Source organism: Osmerus eperlanus, chromosome 7 (assembly GCF_963692335.1).
Source record: "Osmerus eperlanus chromosome 7, fOsmEpe2.1, whole genome shotgun sequence".
In the NCBI taxonomy this organism is placed as follows: Eukaryota; Metazoa; Chordata; class Actinopteri; order Osmeriformes; family Osmeridae; genus Osmerus; species Osmerus eperlanus.
Window position 1 is genome coordinate 15,836,813 of NC_085024.1, and position 24,727 is coordinate 15,861,539.

General features: G+C 46.6%; 1 protein-coding gene across 1 annotated transcript; it reads left to right on the forward strand.

Annotated features, from left to right (window-relative positions):
• Nucleotides 1-138: 138 nt before the first annotated feature.
• On the forward strand, nucleotides 139-24,011 carry LOC134023246 (lysophosphatidylcholine acyltransferase 1). Its single transcript, XM_062465205.1, has 14 exons — nucleotides 139-479; nucleotides 4,452-4,591; nucleotides 8,425-8,639; nucleotides 11,875-11,987; nucleotides 12,814-12,874; nucleotides 13,249-13,307; nucleotides 14,706-14,740; nucleotides 15,215-15,269; nucleotides 15,472-15,554; nucleotides 15,838-15,963; nucleotides 17,950-18,103; nucleotides 18,604-18,702; nucleotides 19,024-19,165; nucleotides 19,337-24,011. Exons 1-14 carry the CDS (start codon nucleotides 360-362, stop codon nucleotides 19,516-19,518), a joined length of 1,584 nt encoding a protein of 527 aa, XP_062321189.1. The 5' UTR covers nucleotides 139-359; the 3' UTR covers nucleotides 19,519-24,011.
• Nucleotides 24,012-24,727: the final 716 nt, after the last annotated feature.

The window sequence follows — 24,727 nt, forward strand, 5'->3', positions numbered from 1 at the left end:
TATGCATCCCTTACAAAAGTAAGACATTATATTTATATAGTGGGGATGTAAATTATTACCAACCTTTTCAAATTATTTCCATGAAGAACAAAAGGGGGATAGTATAGTGAACCTGGCAACCCTAATCCTCCATCCCTCCCTAGCGGGACTAGTGGCTAGGTAAGCTACTGCGTACTAAGAAAGCTATCACCGACTTCAAATATCCCTGGCTAATCCTTTAGCCCTTTACAGCCCCTTGGAAAAGAACACAATAACCTGTACACCTGAAATAGACACACACAAGAAACAACGCCGCGTTTTTTCTCAGACATATTTTCCTGTCGTTTTTCGATAGAATTCCAACCTTCCCTTCGCAGAGGATGAGGCTGCCGACCAGAAGGCAGTGTCCTATGGAAGGAGATGGGAAGAAGGAGCAGGCTCCTCCATTTAGGAACCCTTTTGTGCACGAATTGAGATTCACCCCCCTGGAGAAGGCAAAGGTAAGATAAGATGACCAAGACGCTTCTGAAGGCTTACAATTTTGATGAGTCAACATAATTGGCTCTCACGTTAGCAGTGCGCTTGTCTTGCCTGCTAATCGTGGCTAGTGCAGCAGCAAGCTACATGTTGCTCATCCAAGCAAGCCTGGTGGCGTTAGCGTTGGCAAGCTACTTAGCTAGCAACTGTCTTGACACGCCATGAATAATTTCAGATCAGCATCATCAGCATCATCAGCATCACGGAGCCAGGGGTTATAGTTTGCTAGTTTAGATAGGTTGCATAATGACTCAAGAAAAGACAGCTCGCCAATAAAGTGTTTGGCCAGTAGTGCTGACGTTGGTTAGTTTATATTGTTAGCTTAGTTTGCAACTAATCAATCAAAGGCGCTTCATTGCAAACGTATCTGGCTAAGAATTTTAGCATTAGCTGACAAGTTAGCTACCTAGCTCATAAATTCGTGACTGGAGACATGATTTAAAGGCCTAGGTAGCCTTATCACTTGATAGGGTCAACACCTTTTGTGTCGCTTGGCTCGACTACAAACCTACTACAGTGTTAACTAGCAACCTTTAAATAGCTTCCATATACCTATCTAGCCCTCACACTGGCCAACATCACTTTATATAATGTCTTCGACCATCAATTTGATGTGTGGAGGCGGGGAGCGGCCATACAGACTGTACCGCCGTCATTGTCACTTCAAGATCAATGGGAGCTCGACAGCCAGTGAGGGCAAGAACTGATAACGAATTTAGCTTGCTGTCCAAACTGAGAACTTCAGTAGCTGCAAATATCAACGTTGCATCAACCATTATATCAGATTGCTGGTGAAGACACTTGATGCATCTTAGGTCTTGCCTTGGCTTAAAAGGTGCACAACGTTTCCTGCTGTGACAGCCATTTGACTGAACACGACAATTAAATGAGCTATTCTATCTCCTAGATAATGGTTAAAGATTATAATTTGTGAGTGAAACCATACTATAGTCATAGTTATAGGTTTATCCTCCACGTAGAGTCGGTCCGCGATTCATAGCTTCAGAAGCATCAAAAAAATGATATGCTGCTCTGCATCCATTAATAATCATATACGAAAATCCCTCTTTGCCTTGTTTATTTCACTATGGGTGCACTCTACTGTCTGACTACTGAGTAGCCTACTTCCTCTTGTGGATTGACCGATACCAGGCACCACTCCAATTATACAGCCATTTATGCTAGTTCCTACTGAAATGACCTTTAAAAATACACCTAAGTTAGTACCTAAGTGGAAGCATCAGAAGCCTGATTGCTTCTCTTATGGACGTGTTCAGTGTTGGAAGTGTTTTGGATTCAGTGACGGAAGAAGTGTCAGTGTTCAGGGCTGTCAGTCTGTGTTCAGGGCTGTCAGTCCGTGTTCAGGGCTGTCAGCCCGTGTTCAGGGCTGTCAGTCCGTGGTCAGGGCTGTAAGTCCGTGTTCAGGGCTGTCAGCCCGTGTTCAGGGCTGTCAGCCCGTGGTCAGGGCTGTCAGTCCGTGTTCAGGGCTGTCAGCCCGTGTTCAGGGCTGTCAGTCCGTGTTCAGGGCTGTCAGTCCGTGTTCAGGGCTGTCAGTCCGTGTTCAGGGCTGTCAGCCCGTGTTCAGGGCTGTCAGCCCGTGTTCAGGGCTGTCAGTCCGTGTTCAGGGCTGTCAGTCAGCGTTCAGGGCTGTGTGTCTTCTGGGAGCGATGCAGTGCCTGGGCCAGGGCTGAGGTGTGACAGAGTATCCTGTTCCCAGGATTCATGGTGTCCTGGGGCGGTTCTCAGCTTAGAGTTTACTCTCCTCCTTTCACTCTGTGTAGACGTGGGTGTACACACCACACCTCTCCTTTAGGGCTGCAGCATGCATGAATAGACTAGACAGTGTAATCTTATTGATAATGGCCGGGTTTCCCAGATTCGTTAAGAAGCTCTTAAGCGCTAAGAGCTTCTTAGGAGCGTTCTAAGAGCGCTGTGAAAGAAGGACGTGTTTCCCAAAGTCGTTATTATCTTAAGAAGATCTTTCACTAAGAAGGAAATGTAAGATCAGCCTGACCCACTCTTAACAGCCTTCTTAGCGACCAAACGCTCACTGCAGCCGCGTCAGGGAAATTTATATCTGACGCTCAAAGGAATACTAAAACCATGCGTGATGATAAATGTGCGCCCACAGCTGCAGAACAAGAAAAATAATAGCATAAGAAGAAAAATAACGATATAAAAATAAATAATTGCCCATGTGTTCCTGTAGCACGTAAATAAAATGAATCATCATTACTATCACTCATTACGTTTTCACACACATTTGGCATCTGCATATGAGTTTACATTACCTATAAAAACATCAACAACCCTGTGGTATTTCACTGATATCAGGGAAACTGACATGTGTAATTGAACTCGGCTGGAACCTCATCAAGAGAGGCTCCACCTGCTAGTCTATATAAAGGCGTTGCTGAAGTCCACGTGTGTGAGACACCATGGCTGCAATACAGCATATTCTCGCTGCTAATCAACAGCGTCGCCGTGCGCGAAGCCAGACAGTTTATATAAATGCCTATGTGCGTCAGCACTTCTCCCCACTGAATGTGCTGTCGGACCGGGCTGTCCACTCATGAGATTGATTTAGTTTCAACACCACGGCGGTGGACAGCTCCCACTAAGAGCTTCTTAAGAAGCTTCTTTGGCGGGATCTTAAGAAGGCAGTTAAGAACGCGTCTGGGAAACACCCCTATCTTAGCGCTCCTTCTTAGCCGACCCCTTCTTAAGAGCCTTCTTAAGTCCTTAACCCTTGTGTTATCTTCGGGTCATTCTGACCCATCAGTCATTGTGACCCACCGTCGTATTGCGACAACTTTACCGCATACAAAAACAAAGTGAAGCATTTTCTTTTAACCGTTGGGCTGTCTCAGACCCCCCACATTGCGAAGGTTAAAAGAAAATTATTTTTATTTGTTTTTGTATTGGGTAAAATTGGGTAAACACAACGATGGTTCGTTATGAACCTTTGGGTCATGTGACCCGAAGGCAGCACGAGGGTTAAGAACAATCGAATCTGGGAAAACCCGGCCAATGTCAACAATACAGCGACGACAAGATAACGCTCTCAGATAGATAATGCGAGCTAGATAATGTAGTCCATGGCATCAAGTTACTAGTGATGGTGTGATGGGAATAGACCTTTTAGAGTTAGTTTTTTAGGATTTCTGGGGGCAACTGGGGATAGTGACTCAGTTTGTCTTTGTGATGGTAAGAGGAGTCTGTTAATAATGCTGTCTACGCCTGTGAACATTGAACATTAGGCCCCATAGCTACCACTGTTCCTCTCACAAAACAGGCTTGTCTTCAGGAAAATAAATCTTTTAGGAAAAGGGGGTTTGGTGTACTTTGGCCTTGTTTAAAAAAAAAAAATGTGTTTAGGATGATAGGGCTATGACAGACCTATCAGTCTTCTTGCTGGCCGAGGCTGGGCAACAGACCATGAGTTGCAAATGATTGACAAAAAAGACATGGCCAGCAGTTCCTCTGTTCTAAGGGTTTTGGTGACTCTGCAGTGTGATGTTGTGGCGTACTGGGTGTTGAAAGAGAACAAGCATTCGTCCCACAGTGGCGACAGCTAAGATAACAGAAAGATAAATGTTGACATAAGATAAGCCAGCGATCATAAAAGGACTCCGGATGAACTATAGCTTTGACCCAGATGCACTACGCTTCTCATGGCTGTCTCGCTTGATCGAGGAGAGTTTCACATCCACTTGCACATTCAAAGCAGGCGAAAAATGGAAGCAGGCCAAGGACACAATAGTAACATACATTTCACAGTTCTCAGTTTAAACTGATAGGAATAGTTAACATTCTTCCCTCCTCTCCTCTCCCCTCCCCTCCCCTCCTCTCCTCTCCTCTCCTCTCCTCTCCTCTCTTCCCCTCCCATCCTCCTCTCCTGTCCTCCCCCCCTCCCCTCCTCTCCTCTCCGGCAGATCGCCCTCATGACAGTGACCCTGTTCCCTGTCCGTCTGTTCCTGGCTGCGTTCATGATGCTGCTAGCGTGGCCCTTCGCCTTTGTGGCATCCATGGGACGCTCCGAGACCGCCGTGGAGCCCCAGTGTCTGTGGAGGAGGTGAGCTCCCACAATGCACCTCTCCAAGCCTCTTCGCAATGCCGCCGCAGTCCTGTGTCAGAGAGCCTATATGGGTTGCATCGCTAATCACCAATGGTCTGTTCGAATTAGAAATGTGTTAACCCTCGTGCTGCCTTCGGGTCACATGACCCAAAGGTTCATAACGAACCATTGTTGTGTTTACCCAATTTTACCCAATACAAAAACAAATAAAAATAATTTTCTTTTAACCATTCCAATGTGGGGGGTCTGAGACAGCCCGACAGTTAAAAGAAAATGCTTCACTTTGTTTTTGTATGAGGTAAATTTGTCGCAATACGACGGTGGGTCACAATGACTGATGGGTCAGAATGACCCGAAGATAACACAAGGGTTAAGCATTGCTTTCCAGACACTTTTAGTGTGTGGTGTAGCCACTTCCTCAATTTAGAATTCCACCAACCCTTAATAGGCTGTAAGGTGAACCCCGTTATCGTTTCAACCCGCTCCACAGTCTGGCATCTACACAATCTTTAGCTCATAAAAAAGAACGAGTCCTGCTAAGCTACCAAAAAAAAGTTTGTCACTGAAATTCCAGTCGATTGTCGATGCGTCTATGTTTTATGCAGAACTAGTTTCTTCAGAGCGTAATAGGATTTTGGTGGCACGTTTCGACACGTGATCCTTCTACACCAATAAGGTAGCTGCTTTTTGTCAACACGGATGGATATGGTTGTCAAATAGAGGACGGGACCTTGCACGTTTGTTTCCTCTGTTTATTTTGCCGTGGCGGCCCGCCACAACTAAATTTCTGCCGCCATGGTATCAGAAATAGGGCTGTACAAAATTTTAGGACGTCTATGTGATTGTTAGAGTGCATGTCGGAGAATAGCATGTCGCGCTTCACACCGCAGTTGAGATTGTGCGTCTTTGAGAAGTCGTATAGCTAACTTTTCAGTTAATTTAAGCCTGTTATTGTATTAGTCTATATTCTTGCTAATTTAAATTAAGTTAACTGGTGATCTTCCTTGTTTGTATTATTCCCCTGCTAGCTAAATTGCACATGTCTGTTGATTCGATAGCGATTGCTGCCTTTGCTTACGTTTGTATTTTCGGTGCAACTATGCAGAAGTAGTTTTAATTAATAAATAGTGGGTTTATTGTCATTATTTGCTACAGAATGCTTAGCCTATCAAGCTCAAATGAAGCAGACAGTGTACATGCTTTCGAGTACCTTAATCGATAGGCTAGGCTACTGACCAACGTCAATTATTAATACGTCAATTAATAATTGGCAGCATTTATGCCATTTAGAACACTATAAGTGGAAGGTCTCTAAGTAGCCTAACCTTATTGCTTTAGGGGAAATAGTACGAAAATATGTGCAATATTACATTAGTTATTAGGCTATTACATTAACCTGGGGGGGGACGGGGGGGGGGGGACGGGGGGGGGGGACAGACAGACAGACAGACAGACTTACAGTTAGGTCCATAAATATTTGGACATTGACACAATTTTCATCATTTTGGCTCTGTATACCACCACAATGGATTTGAAATGAAACAATCAAGATGTGCTTTAAGTGCAGACTTTCAGCTTTAATTTCAGGGTATTTACATCCAAATCAGGTGAACGGTGTAGGAATTACAACACATTTTATATGTGGCCCCCCCCTTTTTAAGGGACCAAAAATAATTGGACAAACTAACATAATCATAAATCTAATTGTCACTTTTAATACTTGGTTGCAAATCCTTTGCAGTCAATGACAGCCTGAAGTCTGGAACCCATAGACATCACCAGACGCTGGGTTTCGTCCCTGGTGATGCTCTGCCAGGCCTCTACTGCAACTGTCTTCAGTTCCTGCTTGTTCTTGGGGCATTTTCCCTTCAGTTTTGTCTTTAGCAAGTGAAATGCATGCTCAATTGGATTTAGGTCAGGTGATTGACTTGGCCATTGCAGAACATTCCACTTCTTTGCCTTAAAAAACTATTTGGTTGCTTTCGCAGTATGCTTCGGGTCATTGTCCATCTGCACTGTGAAGCGCCGTCCTATGAGTTCTGAAGCATTTGGCTGAATCTGAGCAGATATTGCCAGAAACACTTCAGAATTCATCCTACTGCTTTTGTCAGCAGTCACATCATCGATAAATACAAGGGAACCAGTTCCATTGGCAGCCATACATGCCGACGCCATAACACTACCTCCACCATGCTTCACTGATGAGGTGGTATGCTTTGGATCATGAGCAGTTCCTTCCCTTCTCCATACTCTTCTCTTCCCATCATTCAGGTACAAGTTGATCTTGGTCTCATCTGTCCATAGGATGTTGTTCCAGAACTGTACAGGGTCTTTTAGATGTTTTTTGGCAAACTCTAATCTGGTCTTCCTGTTTTTGAGACTCACCAATGGTTTACATCTTGTGGTGAACCCTCTGTATTTACTCTGGTGAAGTCTTCTCTTAATTTTTGACTTTGACACAGATACGCCTACCTCCTGGAGAGTGTTCTTGATCTGGCCAACTGTTGTGAAGGGGTTTTTCTTCACCAGGGAAATAATTCTTCTGTCATCCACCACAGTTGTTTTCCGTGGTCTTCCGGGTCTTTTGGTGTTGCTGAGCTCACCAGTGCGTTCTTTCTTTTTAAGAATGTACCAAACAGTTGATTGAGCCACACCTAATGTTTTTGCTATCTCTCTGATAGGTTTGTTTTGATTTTTCAGCCTAACGATGGCTTGCTTCACTGATGGTGACAGCTCTTTGGACTTCATATTGAGAGTTGACAGCAACAGATTCCAAACACAAATACCATACTTGAAATGAACTCTAGACCTTTTATCTGCTCCTTGTCAATGAAATAACGAACTCCCATGAGGGAATAACATACACCTGGCCATGGAACAGCTGAGCAGCCAATTGTCCAATTACTTTTGGTCCCTTAAAAAGTGGGGGCCCACATATAAAATGTATTGTAATTGCTACACCGTTCACCTGATTTGGATGTAAATACCCTGAAATTAAAGCTGAAAGTCTGCACTTAAAGCACATCTTGATTGTTTCATTTCAAATCCATTGTGGTGGTATACAGAGCCAAAATGATGAAAATTGTGTCAATGTCCAAATATTTATGGACCTAACTGTATGTCGTTGTTGTAACATTCATTCATTCATTCTTACACAAATGAAAACACTGATCAACCATACAAACAATCGTAATTAAAAATATGAAATATGATATATAAAACTGTACAAAACAGAATAAGGAATAACAGATTAAGGACACTCAGTCCTCACTGTCAGTGTCAGGACAGTTATCTTCCAGTTCCTCAGTTTCTTTTGTGTTGGCACAATTACAACAACGACATAAGTCAGGATGTCTGAACTGCAGAGTGTGTGTGTGTGTGTGTTGTGCCCGTGTGCGTCTCGCCTTGCTCTCACACACACACACACACACACACACACACGAGATAGACATGGTTATGCATTCCTGAGGGAATAAATGGGAGTGAAAACCAAACCATCCACTGTCAATGCTGCTCACCACCACAAAAGCCACGAAGCCCTGGCCTATTAGCTAGCTTCAGCTGAGCCCCAGCCAGCTGATGGATCAATAGTGTGTGTGTGTGTGTCGTTCATCCATCTCTGGGTCTCTTTCTTTGCCTGGCTTCTCTGTTGTGTTCTGGGTGGTGTGATCATCAGCGGAGTTCCCCTCCAGCTCCTGGGCTCTTCTCTCTGTGGGGATTCTTTCATTTATTAGGAGGGAGGAATTTGAATGAACGTTGAGTCTCTCTCTCTCACTCTCTCTTTCCCCCCCCCACCACCACCACCCCCATCTCTCTATTTCTGTCTGCAGACTGGTGGATGTAGCTCTGAAGACCATCATGCGGGTCATGTGGTTTACCGGAGGCTTCCACTGGATGTCCGTGAAGGGTCGCCAGGCGTTGCCGGCGGAGGCGCCCATCCTCACCCTCGCCCCCCACTCCTCCTACTTCGACGCCATTCCCGTCACCATGTCCATGGCGTCCATCGTGATGAAGGCTGAGAGCAAAGACATCCCTCTGTGGGGCAGTGAGTGACACACACACACACACAACCTCGACAGTATCCCTATCTCCGTGAATTATCCTCCTCTACCTCTCTTACGCTTTTTTTTAAGAGTTTATTATTGTTACTCCTCTGCATCCCCCCCCCCCCCTTTATTCTCCTTCCTTATTTCTTCTCTCACCGCGCCTCTTTGTTTTGCTTGGCCCGACCCTCCTCTCGTTCATTTGCCCGGCGCGCACCATCAGCTGCCTCCCGTTGCCGGTTCGTCGTCGTCGCCGCGGCCTCTGACCGCAGACCATGAATCACTGGCTCGTTTTGACGCGGTCACCGCCAGCCGAGTAGGAAGCACCCGCGTCCAGGGCTCCATCCGCGGCCCGAACGGCTCCCGAGAGGGGCGTACGAGCCCCCCCCCCCCTGCCTACTCGGCTGGTTCAGGGATGGGAGAGAGGAGCGAGAGAGTGAGATAAAGATACAGAGAGACATGCAGAGAGAGGGAGATGTGGATCGCTGCCAGCTGCCTGTAGTATATCAAGATTAGCTAGTATATAAAGATTAGCTACCCTAAGTCGATGTTTCCTTGCGGGGCTGTTGAGAGAGAGAGAGAGAGAGAGAGAGAGTTAGCCTTTCTCACCACTGAGTAGTGTGGTCTGTGGGATGGACACGGTATGCTGTATCCGTTAGGGAAAAATCACTATGTGCCCAATTGGACAACGACAGCAACACGTTTGATATGCATTCGATATGCAGCCGATGTGTTCATGAATGTGCCTGTCTGCATACAGGACATGCTGTCAGTCATGCTCATACTGTTTTTTGTCTGTTTCCTGTCTGTTTCCTGTCTGTTTCCTGTCTGTTTCCTGTCTGTTTCCTGTGTGTTCTCACCCCGGCCTGCTGCGAGATGGGTCTGTCGTGTTGTGCGAGAGATTTGTCCTGCTGTGAGAGAGGTCTGTGATGGCCAGGCATCTCAGCTGGGCCGCAACCGCAAGCAGTGTAGGCTGCAGGCGTGGCTGAAGGATTGTAAATCAATGCTTGTCAGCAAGCTTGTCTCTAATTGCATCACCCCCCCCCCATACACACACACACACACAAACACATACACACACTGGAACTCCCAGGCCGGGCTAGATAAATCAAGCTCTAATTCAGGGGGTAGAGATTGATGGATGACATCAGTCGTCGTACGTCACGGCTCTGCAGGCCGTAATCCTGTTAGCGCCGTCCTCTCGGGGGTCCGGCTGAACCCTCGCACGCCCCGTTACCCTCAGACACCACCGGGGACGGATACAGCCTTCAGCTTGGGGCCAGGCCTCCAACCTTAGCCTGGTCACCCCTCAGGCCTCTGACTAGTGTCCTCCATGAAAGCTCTCATACCCGGCCCCCAAGGCCGGGCTTCCCTCTTACAGGACGTGTGAAGGGCAGCCTGGTAGTGAGAGGATGTAGGGAGGGCAGCCTGGTAGTGAGAGGATGTAGGGAGGGCAGCCTGGTAGTGAGAGGATGTAGGGAGGGCAGCCTGGTAGTGAGAGGATGTAGGGAGGGCAGCCTGGTAGTGAGAGGATGTAGGGAGGGCAGCCTGGTAGTGAGAGGATGTAGAGAGGGCAGCCTGGTAGTGAGAGGATGTAGGGAGGGCAGCCTGGTAGTGAAAGGATGTAGAGAGGGCAGCCTGGTAGTGAGAGGATGTAGGGAGGGCAGCCTGGTAGTGAGAGGATGTAGGGAGGGCAGCCTGGTAGTGAGAGGATGTAGAGAGGGCAGCCTGGTAGTGAGAGGATGTAGGGAGGGCAGCCTGGTAGTGAAAGGATGTAGGGAGGGCAGCCTGGTAGTGAGAGGATGTAGGGAGGGCAGCCTGGTAGTGAGAGGATGTAGGGAGGGCAGGCCTGGTAGTGAGAGGATGTAGGGAGGGCAGCCTGGTAGTGAGAGGATGTAGGGAGGGCAGCCTGGTAGTGAGAGGATGTAGGGAGGGCAGCCTGGTAGTGAGAGGATGTAGGGAGGGCAGCCTGGTAGTGAGAGGATGTAGGGAGGGCAGCCTGGTAGTGAGAGGATGTAGGGAGGGCACCCTGGTCGAGTCCTTAGCTGCAGGGCTTGAAAGGCCAAGTTGTGAGACTCATTTAGACTTCCGCCTCAAACTGATAGCCAGCCAGCCAGAGCAGTGAAGTCCAGACGACACCTTAAATCCCTGATCAGCCTGGCTGACGCGGAGACTCTCTCCCCGTCACTAATCCTTCCTGTAACAGCAGCGCACGGCCTCCTTCCTCCTCCTCCCTTTTTTCCCCGTACTCCACCCCTCCTCCCCACTCCCTCGTCTCCCCACTCCCTCCCCTCTTCTCCTCCGTCCGCCCGGTCTTCATATCCGCCTCCCCTATTCTCATGTACTCGCCCAACAGTGCGGCTGGAACCTCGTGCCCCGCCGACGCACCGCGTTTTTAAATGTGACCCCTGAAGAACCTCGACCTCTCCAGGAAGTGAAAGTAGCGTGTTGTGGAAAGATTCGAGTGGCACTGTGTAGATTTGAATAGTCAAGAGATGGCGGTTTCAATGTAATTTATTTAGCTTGTACATTAGCATAAGATTTAACAAAGTACTTTGTGATCAGTCATAACGAAGGAGGTGCTAGCCACAGGTCGTTCGCAAGAGTGATGAAGAACAACCCTAAAACCCTGCCTTATATAAACTTTAGATCAAATGGTTCTTCTGATGGTCAATCCATCAATGTAGCAAACTCTGTGATTGGTCAGCACTGCTCAGTGACAGTTTGACTCCATACCAAGTGTCCCACAGTTCTTTGATGTGGCATCTCTCCCCAAACCAGTAGATAGTAAAGCCACAGGAGTTCACCAGTCAAATGGTCAACTGTCCTTTGTGTGGACATCTTCAAACAAGTATTTAATTAACACCACCCATGCAACAGGAAGGGTCAGAGCAGCTTGGTCAGTTCATCTATCTTAAACTGCTCCCTCAGATCACAATAACAATACAGTTGAATCCACATTGTCTCCAGACCAGCTGTCTCATCCTCCCCAGGTGTCATAAACTGCAAATGGCATCTCTACCAAATGGAGTTGATTCAACTTTCACTTTATCAAACTTCTTAACCAACTTTAGACTTTAGACACACACATTATAACTGTATTCCAAATTTCCACCACAAGCGCGACGTTGGTTCGCGCTTACATGGAAACTTAGCAACATTTCCACCTCGGATTTGCACTGAGAGTTTCCTGTGTGTGTGTGTGTGTGTGTGTGTGTGTCCCCTCCTCCCGCACAGCGCTGATTAAGTACATCAGGCCCGTGTTCGTGTCGCGCTCCGACCAGAACTCCAGGAAGAAGACCGTGGAGGAGATTAAGCGCAGGGCACACTCCGGGGGGGAGTGGCCTCAGGTACCAGGAGCTCTCACACACACACACACACACACACACACAGCACACACATGAATGCATGTACATGCGTCATACCCGCACAGAGCACCCGTATCACACAGCACACCCCAAAACAAGTATACGCATGCCAAGCACTCAAAACAAGTATTGCACAGCACACCCAAGAGCATTTAAGATACACAAACACACACCCAGCACTCATAAACAAGTATCACACACACCCAAATGAGCAAATGATCCTCTCCATCCTGCTGGGTGGAGAGAAACATGGTTACTGGAGGGGCCTGTAAGTGTTTAGGTAAAGAACCCAGCATGAGAGCCGGCCAGCACACAGGGAGAACAAACACACACACAAACACACACACACACACACCCACACACACACACACTGGGAGTGCTAGTACTGTAGCAAGCGTGAGGCAGGAAGGGAACATGCCTTTAGGAAGGTTGTCGTTGCCTGAAGGTCCCTCAGACTGAGGCAGAAGATGGATGGATGGAGAGAAGAGAGAGCGATACAGGAGAGGGGGATAAACAGGAGAGAGAGAGGGGGAGGGAGAGGGAGAGGGGGAGGGGGAGGGAGGGAGACGGGGAGGGAGACAGAGAGAGAGGGAGGGAGACAGGAACCAGTGTTGGTCAGAAGTGTTGTGTGTCAGGAGGGGGCGGAGTGATTGGTAGAGACAGACCATCATCTGGAGGAAGGGGGGGGGGAGCTGTTACCATAGTAACCCAGTCGACGAGGGTAGCTCTTTTTCGTGTGTGATTAAGTTCATGTGCCGGTTCAACACAAACATACAATATGTGTCTGATAGTCTTTTGCTTTTTCCAGATCATGATTTTCCCAGAGGGAACATGCACTAACAGATCCTGCTTAATCACATTCAAGCCAGGTATGGTTTATTTCCATTCATGCGCGAATACACACACACACATTCCCTCCTGTTGTTAATTATTAGTCACCATAACAAGGAGACCTCGGCATTTCGAAACTGCAGGCTGGGTTCGAGAATTGTGGTGCTTCTCTCATGTCACACCGACTCCAGTCACTCTGAATGGCTGCAGATCATTCCGACTGCTCCCTAAATAATAATACTTAATCTTTTCATTTCAATGGGCTTACAGTATGCCTGTTCTGTGTCTGGGAATCTGTAAACATGTACTAGTCAAGTCTCTACAAGCTGTAATAGTACTACTAATAACAATGTAATGTTTTTTTTATATGTATTTACATTGGGGCCGGCTGTTTTTTCTTCCTGCTCTGTAGGAGCCTTCATTCCTGCTGTGCCAGTGCAGCCTGTTGTGATTCGCTACCCAAACCCAATGGTGAGAAACCAACCACTTACCCCGAAATAACGCATCTCCTCCAATCACTGTCCTCCATTCTTCTGGCCTTCTGGAGAAGGTCCCATGTTCACATACACGAGGTGCCCTCGTCTTGCTAAATGAAAGCAGTGTCTACGTATGAAAGGCATCTTGCGGCATGTTGAGGTTGTCAAAACAAACACCCTCCCTACCCTCACCATACAGACTGGAGAGTTCGCTCGTCCAAGTTTTGTAGTCGGTGGCTGTTTTGTCATATTTAGGACATCTTGTACTGGCGGTTTTATTTTTCCTCAAGCACCCCTGCTGTTTGCCTGAACCCACTTCCCCACACACACACACACACGCCCAGCCCGCCCGCATCCCACAGTGGGGGGCCGGGCATCTTTGGCTGTTTTTTTGAGGGGGGGGGGGGGTTCTTGGGAAACATTGATTGGTCGTGGTCTCACTGGGGTGTCTGGGAATCAACATGCGAGTGTTCTCTCTGCTGCTGTCTGCTAGGGGGATGATGTCTGTTGGCAGTGCAGCCGTGCCTCTGGGACCCTCTTTAATGGGACAACTGACTCCAGCTGAATACATTTCAGTTTCTGTTAAATCCAGAATGGGCTCCAGTTAGGCTCCCGAGTTTGATCCGGCTACTGTTGGACAAACACACTGACGAGTGTTTGTCTGTGGAGTCTTGTGCGTTCCTGTGTTTTGGGGGCGTTGTTGAGCTACTGTTGCTAAACTCGTGTTCCCTTTTTTTCTTTTTTTTTCTTTTTAATTCCCTCCCAGTATGTGAGACATTAAGCCTCAGTGTCTACCTTCTGCAGGAATAAAGGAGAAATAACAGTCTAGCATGGAGCGGGTCTTGTTAGCATTAGCGACAGCCAGGCACGTTGTTGACTAGAACAGTGACTGTCTTCCTGCTTCATGTCTCTGATGATATCTACTACAGTTACACTAGTCTGGTGTGACTAGTTTGGTCAGAGGTGCTTGGTTTGACACCTCTTTTTGTCAGACTCGTCACACGGATGTGACACACTGTAGGAACCACAATCAGGTCAGACTTTTACAAATGGGGGGGATTAGAGGCCCACCTTACGTCAGAGTGAAAGTGGGTTCTCATTGAAGCAGCCATGTGCTGTCTGGTTAGTTATGTCTGTGGTGTAGTTTTGACCTGTTTGTCGAAAGTTCTTAAAGCTCCCTTTGCTCTTCCTCTCCTCTCTCCACTCCTCTCATCTACTCTCCTCTCTCTCCACTCCTCTCAATTACTCTCCTCTCTTCTCTCTCCACTCCTCTCAATTACTCTCCTCTCCTCCTCTCTCCACTCCTCTCATCTACTCTCTCCATTCCTCAAATCGCCTCTCTTCTCCCCTCATGTCCTCTCCTCTCTCCACGTCCCTCCTCTCCCCTCCTCAGGACAGCATCACGTGGACTTGGCAGGGTCCTGGAGCGTGAGTATCCTCGCACCGGAAAAAAAAAAACACACACTGATCATCTAATCCAGCAGGAAAATAAGAATAACCAAGCAGACGGTGAAACTGAGCACTGATCAAACAGCGAGCCCAGACTACCTGAGCACACGCTGGGAAGCTCCACCCTGAGAAACCCATGGAGAAGCCACAGAGCTCTGACCAGTGTCTTCCTGGAGGCCTGAAGGCTCGTGTCTAGTTCTGTGTACCAGGGGAAAATAAGACTAGTCATATAGCACATTTGATACAAGAACTGCAGCTCAATGTGCTTTACATCAAATCGATCCAAACAATATTATAAGTCATAAGAATGGGGGTTGGATGAAGGTTAGACGCAGAACGGAGGTTGACTGAAGCTCAGGCACAGACTGGCTGCGGACACTTTATTGGCCCTGTATCACATCCCCACGTCTTGTCTGGTCATCATTATTTCACCTCATATTTTCCTTTTTCCAGGTTTAAAATCCTGTGGCTAACGCTGTGCCAGTTGCACAACGAGTTTGAGATTGAGGTAAGTGGGATGGTGATGATGATGATCATGTTTTAGCCAGTCCCTTCTTTGACCTAATATTCCGTCACAGTGTCAAAATGACTTCCTGATCACCGTGCTCAAAACAAACACATCGTAAAGTCACGGCCAGAGCCTTTCCTGTGAAGGGAGTCATGCTCTTCCTGTGTGTGATTGTTTACTTGTGGCCTTCCTCTCCGTCCAGTTTCTCCCCATCTACACGCCTTCTGAGGAGGAGAAGAGGAACCCAGCTCTGTTTGCTAACAATGTCCGACGGCTCATGGCCAAGTAGGTCGTCCTCAACTCTCATGTTTATATACAGTACAATGCGTAGATGTGTGTGTGTGTGTATATATATATATATATTTCTGTGTGTGGTGTATCGCTCGCTCGCTAGCTAGCTTTTGGTCTCTAGATCTCTCCTTATCTCCATGCCTGAGCTTTCTTTACTCTCTCTCTGTCTCTCTCAACCCCACCCTCCCCCACCTTGTGTGGATGTGAGGCTCCAGGGTCTACACCGCACCACTCCTCAGTACCACCTGGTTCAGTGTCTTGTCTCCTGTCGTTGCAGGGCCCTGGCAGTGCCCATCACGGACTACTCGTTTGAGGACTGCCAGCTGGCCATGGCAGAGGGCCAGCTCAGGCTGCCCGTGGACACGTGCCTGCTGGAGTTCGCCAAGCTGGTCAGGAGATTGGGGTGAGTGTCGCACCGCCTGGGCAGGTCCCGATCTAGACAACACGGACATCTGTCACTCGCACTCCGGCCATGTCAGGTGATGCAGGGGAAGATATACCATCTGCACAAGATGCCAGGGAGAGTTTGTTACCGTCCAGAAGGATTCAGCAGCTTAGCTAAATACGTTCCCTCAGTGGCATACCTACAGTTAGGTCCATAAATATTTGGACATTGACACAATTTTCATCATTTTGGCTCTGTATACCACCACAATGGATTTGAAATGAAACAATCAAGATGTGCTTTAAGTGCAGACTTTCAGCTTTAATTTCAGGGTATTTACATCCAAATCAGGTGAACGGTGTAGGAATTACAACACATTTTATATGTGGCCCCCCCCTTTTTAAGGGACCAAAAATAATTGGACAAACTAACATAATCATAAATCTAATTGTCACTTTTAATACTTGGTTGCAAATCCTTTGCAGTCAATGACAGCCTGAAGTCTGGAACCCATAGACATCACCAGACGCTGGGTTTCGTCCCTGGTGATGCTCTGCCAGGCCTCTACTGCAACTGTCTTCAGTTCCTGCTTGTTCTTGGGGCATTTTCCCTTCAGTTTTGTCTTTAGCAAGTGAAATGCATGCTCAATTGGATTTAGGTCAGGTGATTGACTTGGCCATTGCAGAACATTCCACTTCTTTGCCTTAAAAAACTCTGGTTGATTTCGCAGTATGCTTCGGGTCATTGTCCATCTGCACTGTGAAGCGCCGTCCTATGAGTTCTGAAGCATTTGGCTGAATCTGAGCAGATAATATTGCCAGAAACACTTCAGAATTCATCCTACTGCTTTTGTCAGCAGTCACATCATCGATAAATACAAGGGAACCAGTTCCATTGGCAGCCATACATGCCCACGCCATAACACTACCTCCACCATGCTTCACTGATGAGGTGGTATGCTTTGGATCATGAGCAGTTCCTTCCCTTCTCCATACTCTTCTCTTCCCATCATTCAGGTACAAGTTGATCTTGGTCTCATCTGTCCATAGGATGTTGTTCCAGAACTGTACAGGGTCTTTTAGATGTTTTTTGGCAAACTCTAATCTGGTCTTCCTGTTTTTGAGACTCACCAATGGTTTACATCTTGTGGTGAACCCTCTGTATTTACTCTGGTGGTCTTCTCTTAATTTTTGACTTTGACACAGATACGCCTACCTCCTGGAGAGTGTTCTTGATCTGGCCAACTGTTGTGAAGGGGTTTTCCTTCACCAGGGAAAGAATTCTTCTGTCATCCACCACAGTTGTTTTCCGTGGTCTTCCGGGTCTTTTGGTGTTGCTGAGCTCACCAGTGCGTTCTTTCTTTTTAAGAATGTACCAAACAGTTGATTGAGCCACACCTAATGTTTTTGCTATCTCTCTGATAGGTTTGTTTTGATTTTTCAGCCTAACGATGGCTTGCTTCACTGATGGTGACAGCTCTTTGGACTTCATATTGAGAGTTGACAGAAACAGATTCCAAACACAAATACCATACTTGAAATGAACTCTAGACCTTTTATCTGCTCCTTGTCAATGAAATAACGAACTCCCATGAGGGAATAACATACACCTGGCCATGGAACAGCTGAGCAGCCAATTGTCCAATTACTTTTGGTCCCTTAAAAAGGAGGGGGCCACATATAAAATGTATTGTAATTCCTACACCGTTCACCTGATTTGGATGTAAATACCCTGAAATTAAAGCTGAAAGTCTGCACTTAAAGCACATCTTGATTGTTTCATTTCAAATCCATTGTGGTGGTATACAGAGCCAAAATGATGAAAATTGTGTCAATGTCCAAATATTTATGGACCTAACTGTATGTGTGGTCTAGAATGGATTAGAAAAGATCTTAGCCCCCTCTTGTCCAGCAGTTTCTGATTAGTAGTAACCCTAAAGGAGAGCCGGAGAGAGGGGGGTTGTGAGCAGCTAGGTCTTGACCAGCTGTGTGCTGCTCCGTCAAGGCTCAAGCCCCGGAACGTGGAGAAGGTCCTGCAGGAGTACGGGAACCGGGCCAGGAAGCTGGACGGAGAGAAGCTGGGGCTGGAGGGCTTCTCCCAGTACCTGGACGTCCCTGTGTCCGACATGCTGAGGGACATGTTCGCCCTCTTCGACGAGGTGAGGACGCCGGGCGGGCTGGGGGGGGGGGGGGGGGGGGGGAGAGGCGAGAGGCGTTTGGATCGATCCAGGCGACGGAAACAAACGTTGAGTCATGCCACGCTCGGTTTGCAGCGGTTCGACTTGAATGACGCTCTGCTTGAAGCGCCTGTCTCGTTTCCCGTGGACAATTTCTGTTGGCAGTCATCATTTGCAAAGAGGCAATCTTCAAAGAATTACTTTTGGCTGAAAACGGGGAAAAATGTGGCGCATGCAGTGTTATCTTAATGCTGTTAATTCAGACCGTGGAAGGGCTCTTTGTCTGACATATTAAAAGACATAAAAATATGGCCTCGAGGCTGGGAGACTGTGGAAAGCGCAGTGCAGTGTTAATGTCAGCGGTTTTAGGCCACGTGAGGACTCGTTTGTTAGCCGTCTCGTTGTCTTACACTGCTTTGTTTTGAGGTGATTGGAGTTCCTGCCTCGTTGTGATCAGAACGCTTTTCTAATCCAATCTCCAGCATGACGATAACTCCATGGACATCAGAGAATATGTCATCGCCTTATCGGTCGTGTGCAGACCGGCAAGAACTCTGGAAACGATGAAATTGGCCTTCAAGGTATGTTCTGCTCGAGGGTTTGTGCTCACCAAGGGGGTGCGGGGGCTGGGATGACTTTCAAAATTCTATCTTGTAATATAATGTGACATTTTCTATTTTGAAATGGCAACTTCTGTCTTCTGACTGTCCTGAAACAGACCTTCGGGTCCTACTCTCTGCGGGGCCAATTAGAAGCACATCTCAAATGTGTTCGTAGAGATGGGCTTTGCAGGATGGGTGATATTACACCCGGTGTGTCATGGAAGGTTTGGGGTAGTCCATTCGAGTGCCGTCCTCGAGGTCAGACAGTGACGGTGTGCGCGCGTGTGTGTGTGATCCGAGATGTTCGAGGCGGAGGAGGACGGGGCGCTGACAGAGTGTGAGCTGGCCTGCATCCTGAGAACGGCCCTGGGCGTGGCTCACCTCCGCGTGACTCGCCTCTTCAGCGCCATCGACGTCGACGACACGGGCAAACTCACCTTCGGTAAGAAACCCCTACCTCTCCGACCCTTCCAATCCCACAATGCAGTTCACCCCGATGGGCACACGCCCTCGTTGCCATGTTCTTGTTGACGTCGTGCACGAGGCCTGGCAGCTTTGCCTCACCACGCCCTCGGTAACGTTTGTCTTTGTGTTTGGCGCCCCCTCGTGGCAGACAAGTTCCGGAGCTTTGTGGCGCTGCACCCGGACTTTGCCGAGGAGTATCTGTACAGGGACAATGCAAGCCTCCACAGCTGCGGCCACCACACCAATCCAAGCCCCTCAGCCAATGGGATCTGCCCTGACTTCAGCCCCAGCGACCACACTAGCGCCAGCAAGCTGAAGAAACACAACTGAGCCAACAGGTTTTACCAAGAAGCCCCCTCTCCTGGAGAGAGCGTGGTGGTGGGGAATGGTGTCAAGGGCCTGAGCTGTGGCTAGTCAGTACCACCAGTATAAAGTGTACCCCCTATTGTTTCTACAAGTATTAGAAAATGTTATGCTGTTAATTTTTTGCTTGGTGATCGAAACATTTAGTTACTTTTCTTTTTGTTTTTTGTTGTTTTGGATTTTTTTTACATTTTGTAAAAGTTCGATTTTGTTCTTGGAAAGGAACATTTCACAAAGCCAAATGGGAGGCACTCCAGATACAATGCTTAAATACTTGAAGGGTGAGCACTTACTTTCTTTCCTTGTCATCCAGGGGGTTTATCTTAGACTGGTCCTGATGCTGCATGTTTGTTTAAGATATATACAAACGAGGGAAGCAACAACAACAAAAAGGCTGTAGTCAGTGAAGTAAACCTTTTTTTTTTTTTTGGTCAACTCAGTGATTGTTTGTTTGTTTGTTTGTTATCCTTCTTATTCTTTCTAATGGTAGTTGCCTTTTTTTATGAAACATGAGCAGCAGTGTTTGAGGAACTTAAGGGCCTTCAGAGCACCAGTGACAATTTTCTGACCAAAATCCTCGGCAAGGATTCAAACTTCTCAGATTTGAGGTGCGATAGGACGAGAGACCACAAAGGAACTGGTTGATTCAATATGAGCCTGTTATATATATATATATATATATATATATATATTTCTTTAGCACAGGGTTCAGTAACAAAAAATTTAACTTGTAAGATGTCATCACATGACAAGTATGGTTTTTCCTCCTATTCCAAGCATGTTATCTTCCCGCTGGGCGTTCGAGCTCTCCTTAGAGCACATCCTATTCTCTTCACACAATCCGTCTGCTCCCAAACTCTATTTTTTCAGTCAGATATGCAGAGCTTATTTTTCAAGAAAAAAAAAAGGATGAACAAAAAAAAAAAAGTTATACTGGTATGGACCAAAATAAAATGTTCAAAGTGGCGGGTGAGTGTGAGGTTAAGTTCAGTTGGCGGTGTTGTCCTAATGAACCAGTGGTGTATGGCTTTAAAGGGAAGACATTGTTTATCATACTGTGTACCTCAGGGTGCATTGTTGTCATTTTCATGGTTTGGTGATCACCGAGGTCCCAGACTTAGTTTCTCTCAACAACAGCTCCTTTCAGCTAACACAACCTTCCTCCTGCCTTACTGTACACTGCATGTGAGACACCAGTAACCAGCCCACGTTCTCACCCTCACACGCTCCCTCCAAATAATACACACTTTGTCTCAACTGCTCATGAGTGGAGAAGCCAAAATATTTGAAATGAACATCTCAGAATTAATTTTTTTTTTTTTTTTTTTTTTCATCTTTTAGATATGTCGCCCTAAAGTATTCGTTTTCTCTCTCCATCGCGGTGCTGACTTTGATGTCTTCCTCAATTTTGTTGAAATAAAGGACGGTGGAGCTAAGGAGGTATCCTCTCATGGAGGGAAACGATCGCTCTCTAGAAGAGGCATTTGTAATATCTGCTGCCTGCACCTTTTAAAATGCACCTTCACATCTAGTTTAAGCCCAAGGATTCATATCGGTGGAGGGGGGGGGGGGGTTATTTTATGATTGGCATGATATTGCCAATGTGCCCATAACTTTACTGGGTAAGATATTCCTTAGTCATAGATTATGGCCATGACGTTTTGTAATGCACATAGCCACATAATTATTGTCCTAACCTTGCGTATACATCTATAGCATGCCATTTTATGTTTGGTTTTATGTATGGATGTGCAGCTAATTGCAGTTAATTACTGTACATGTTTTTTAGAATGTGCTATAGCATTGCCTATTTTTTTCAAACATGACCAGGTGTTGTATGTATTTTAACTCTTTGCCGACAATATTTTAAATAACAATTGTTACAATTTGACATGATTCAAAATAGTTTAGAGATTTAGAACTGTTTTAAAGCTCACGTAGAGGAGCTCCGCTCCTGTGTGGTTGTGACGCACACAAAATGTTGCTTATTTCAATCATTGGTGGACAATTTAAGAAATGTAATTCCAGCCTGTTGTCCCTCCCCTAACCTGAGGTATCCACTCATCCATGCGCCAACCCTTTTCTTCTTCTGTGGTGGGTTGTGGGCCAAGTGGCCACCTGGGTCACAGGGGGTAGCACCATGAGGGAAGAACCTCCTTCACACTCGCTCACCTTCATAAAGCTTTGCCCGCCCACCCGGTGGCGCCCCGCCCACCCGGTGGCGCCCCGCCCACCCGGTGGCGCCCCGCCCACCCGGTGGCGCCCCGCCCACCCGGTGGCGCCCCGCCCACCCGGTGGCGCCCCGCCCACCCGGTGGCGCCCCGCCCACCCGGTGGCGCCCCGCCCACCCGGTGGCGCCCCGTGTGTGAAGGGGTGTGGACGAGGGCCCACCCCGGGGAGCAGTCTCCCAGTGAGAGGGGCGGGGCCTCTGTGATCTCCCCTCGTGCTGGTGAGATGTGAACAGACGGGTCACTGGAACGTCGTTGATCTGACACACTGTCCTTGTTCCGCACAGTTTTTTATGGCTTTGAAGGAACCCAAAGTAGAGATAAAAGGGAAAAATAGACAACATTCCGTTTCTGCTGAAGGAACCCTGCCGTCTGAAGTGAACTAGTATATTTGTAACGCTTCTACATGGATCTGTGTATCTACAATTAGAATATCACAAAAAAAGTTTAGTTCCACATTTTGTATGTTTAGGGGTTTGCCACCGTAGCTTCTGTGAGATTCATAACCATCAAAGCCCAACATGGATTTTCAGTGAAGCAATATTGAACATCTTTACCTTTTTCCAGATATCCTTTTAAAAGAGTTCCGATATGTATTTTGAATATTCCAAATGCAGGGCATTTAGGGAATTTTTGATATACGTATATGAATAATTTTTTTGTTCACTGCCATGATAAAGATCTGCGATCTCCGAGCCTGTATGGACTGTATTGACGATCTAATTAAGCCTCGTTCTTCTCCTATTCCTTTGTAAGATGATTGTTTTGTGCTGTATTCCTCAAACATATTTGAAAGTGTATTGCTGTCAATATTATTATTATTATTATTATTATTGCTAAGTTGATTGCTTAGAAACTAAAATGCAGATTTCATATGGAAACCGATAGCCTTGAATCTATATGATTTTTATGATTGAATGAGAATGTATAGACAATCAGAAACTACTATATATATATATATATATATATATATATATATATATATATATATATGCGCTAGTGTACAGTAACAATGTACTTAAAACTCATCTTTTCCATACTGTAGGTTTTGTATCTTGCTCCTTTGAGCTCCACACCATCCTTAGTTGAAGCTACAGGTTGAATCAAGAGGTGAGGGTTGCGTGTCAAGCCTTGACGTGCTGTTCCGAAACACGTATGACAGGCCTGACGTCCCACACCGGCCTGTCACAAGGTCGAATCAGATTCGATGGAAGTCCTATTTTATCCACACTCCCCATGAATACATTCGGGACCGTTTCTATGTATTTGTGTTTGCACTTTAGAGCTTTTCGTCGCTTTCTTTTTCTTTGATCTTTTCTATGAAACGGGACTGAGAAGGCTGTCTGCATGTCACTGCTGGGCTCCGTCGCAGCCCCACAGTGTGTTCGGGTAGTGCTCGTGTTCAGAGCTGTTCTCTAAATGTTACAGAATAGGGAGACAAGAGATCTGACTGTGTACAGCAGTGTTATCTCAGGATAGTGACAATGCTGTCACTTGACTTTGAAGACTGGAAGAAGAGTTAACCCTCTCGTTTATTTACGGTCTGAGCTAAAGGAATGAGTACAGGATTGATCCCAGCCCCTTGTACGGTACATAAACTCGTATTGTAATTGACAAACCGTGGCTACCATGTCAAGTTCTTCGAATGCTAAATGCTTGTGAGCTCAAACAAAGACCGTCGAAGGCTGTTAAATAACCCGAAATACGGCTGGAATGTCAAGAAAGCTGTGAAATAGTTAGATTTGTCTTGGGTTGCCTGGAATTTTGGGAGTTTACTGAGGGAAAACAGAATTGGGTTCATCCTTTTCATAATTTACCGCTCGCTCATGGTGTCGGTCTTTAGTTTTTCAAATACCTCAAACACGGAATCATTCGCTTTTATATTATTATTGTTCCAAACACGACCTGTGAGAGCTAACGCTGTGTATTCTCATGCTGCCTACTACCTGGCCAGTGTCCCGCAGTGAACTGAAGACGAAAGACTTCCCAAGTGATCTCGATCCACCTTCGAGTGATACCTTGTCTTTCCGATGGTCCACTGCGCACGGCCGTGTCGCTGAACTTCCTTTTGCTCCGTATCTTTGGTTTTTATTTGACTTAAAAGTCAACGCTTTCCTTTTTAATATATTCGAGGAGTCATTTCTGCGAGCTACTTTTGAACTTTGTCTGTTGGAGACTGCTGTATGAAGATATAACTTGTCAATGTGACTCTTTTCATAATAAAACATGAGAATTTGACATGGTCTCTGTCTTTTGGTTGGGTGCCTTTGCTATTCAATTCTTTCAGCGCTCTGACATGGGGACCTACTGCGTCTTATCTGGCAGACCTGTGTGCCAGATTAACTGTGAAGAAGGACCGACCCATCACCACAGACCTGTCCACATGACTAGAAAAATTTAGTTTCAGAAAAATTCTATCATGCACTCCTGTGTGCAATGTCCGGTGGCCAAGCAATCATTTGATGTACAGTGATTGTCCCTACGGACAATTAAAGTCATCACTGACGACTTCAGGACAAACACAGAACACCCACCACAGCATGCATCTAAAAGGAGATCTGTCTCCCTCTTGAGGTTGAATATGCTCCCTATCTTCCATCCCCAGAATAGTGTGCTGTTACTGTCTTTATACCCACCTTCTAACAGGTTGTGTGATAACCTCAGTTTAAGTAACAAGTGATGGACTTAAAAAGGATAGGTCATGGGTTCAACACCAGTAATGTACTCTTTATAGTGCCATTAACCTTTTTGCAAGGGATTATAGACTGAGGGGCCGGGAACTTATTAACCATGTATTATTGATCAGACCTTGGCCTTACTGGGGTGTCGGTTATAAGTGGAGGTTAGCACATGCCACTTTACTGACCTGCGTGCTCCTTCTTTTGACCATGTGTCAGTGACATTTAGTTATTCAGGATTCGTCAGGAGCCCTGTTAGACGGATGGATG

What these genes read in the sequence shown, in the direction of transcription:
- LOC134023246 (XM_062465205.1), top strand. Translation starts at nt 360, where the DNA reads ATGAGGCTGCCGACCAGAAGGCAGTGTCCTATGGAAGGAGATGGGAAG. An exon ending in CCCCAGTGTCTGTGGAGGAG is followed by an intron (nt 4,592 to 8,424) that starts GTGAGCTCCCAC and finishes TTCTGTCTGCAG; the next exon opens with ACTGGTGGATGTAGCTCTGA. An exon ending in ACTTGGCAGGGTCCTGGAGC is followed by an intron (nt 14,741 to 15,214) that starts GTGAGTATCCTC and finishes TCCTTTTTCCAG; the next exon opens with GTTTAAAATCCTGTGGCTAA.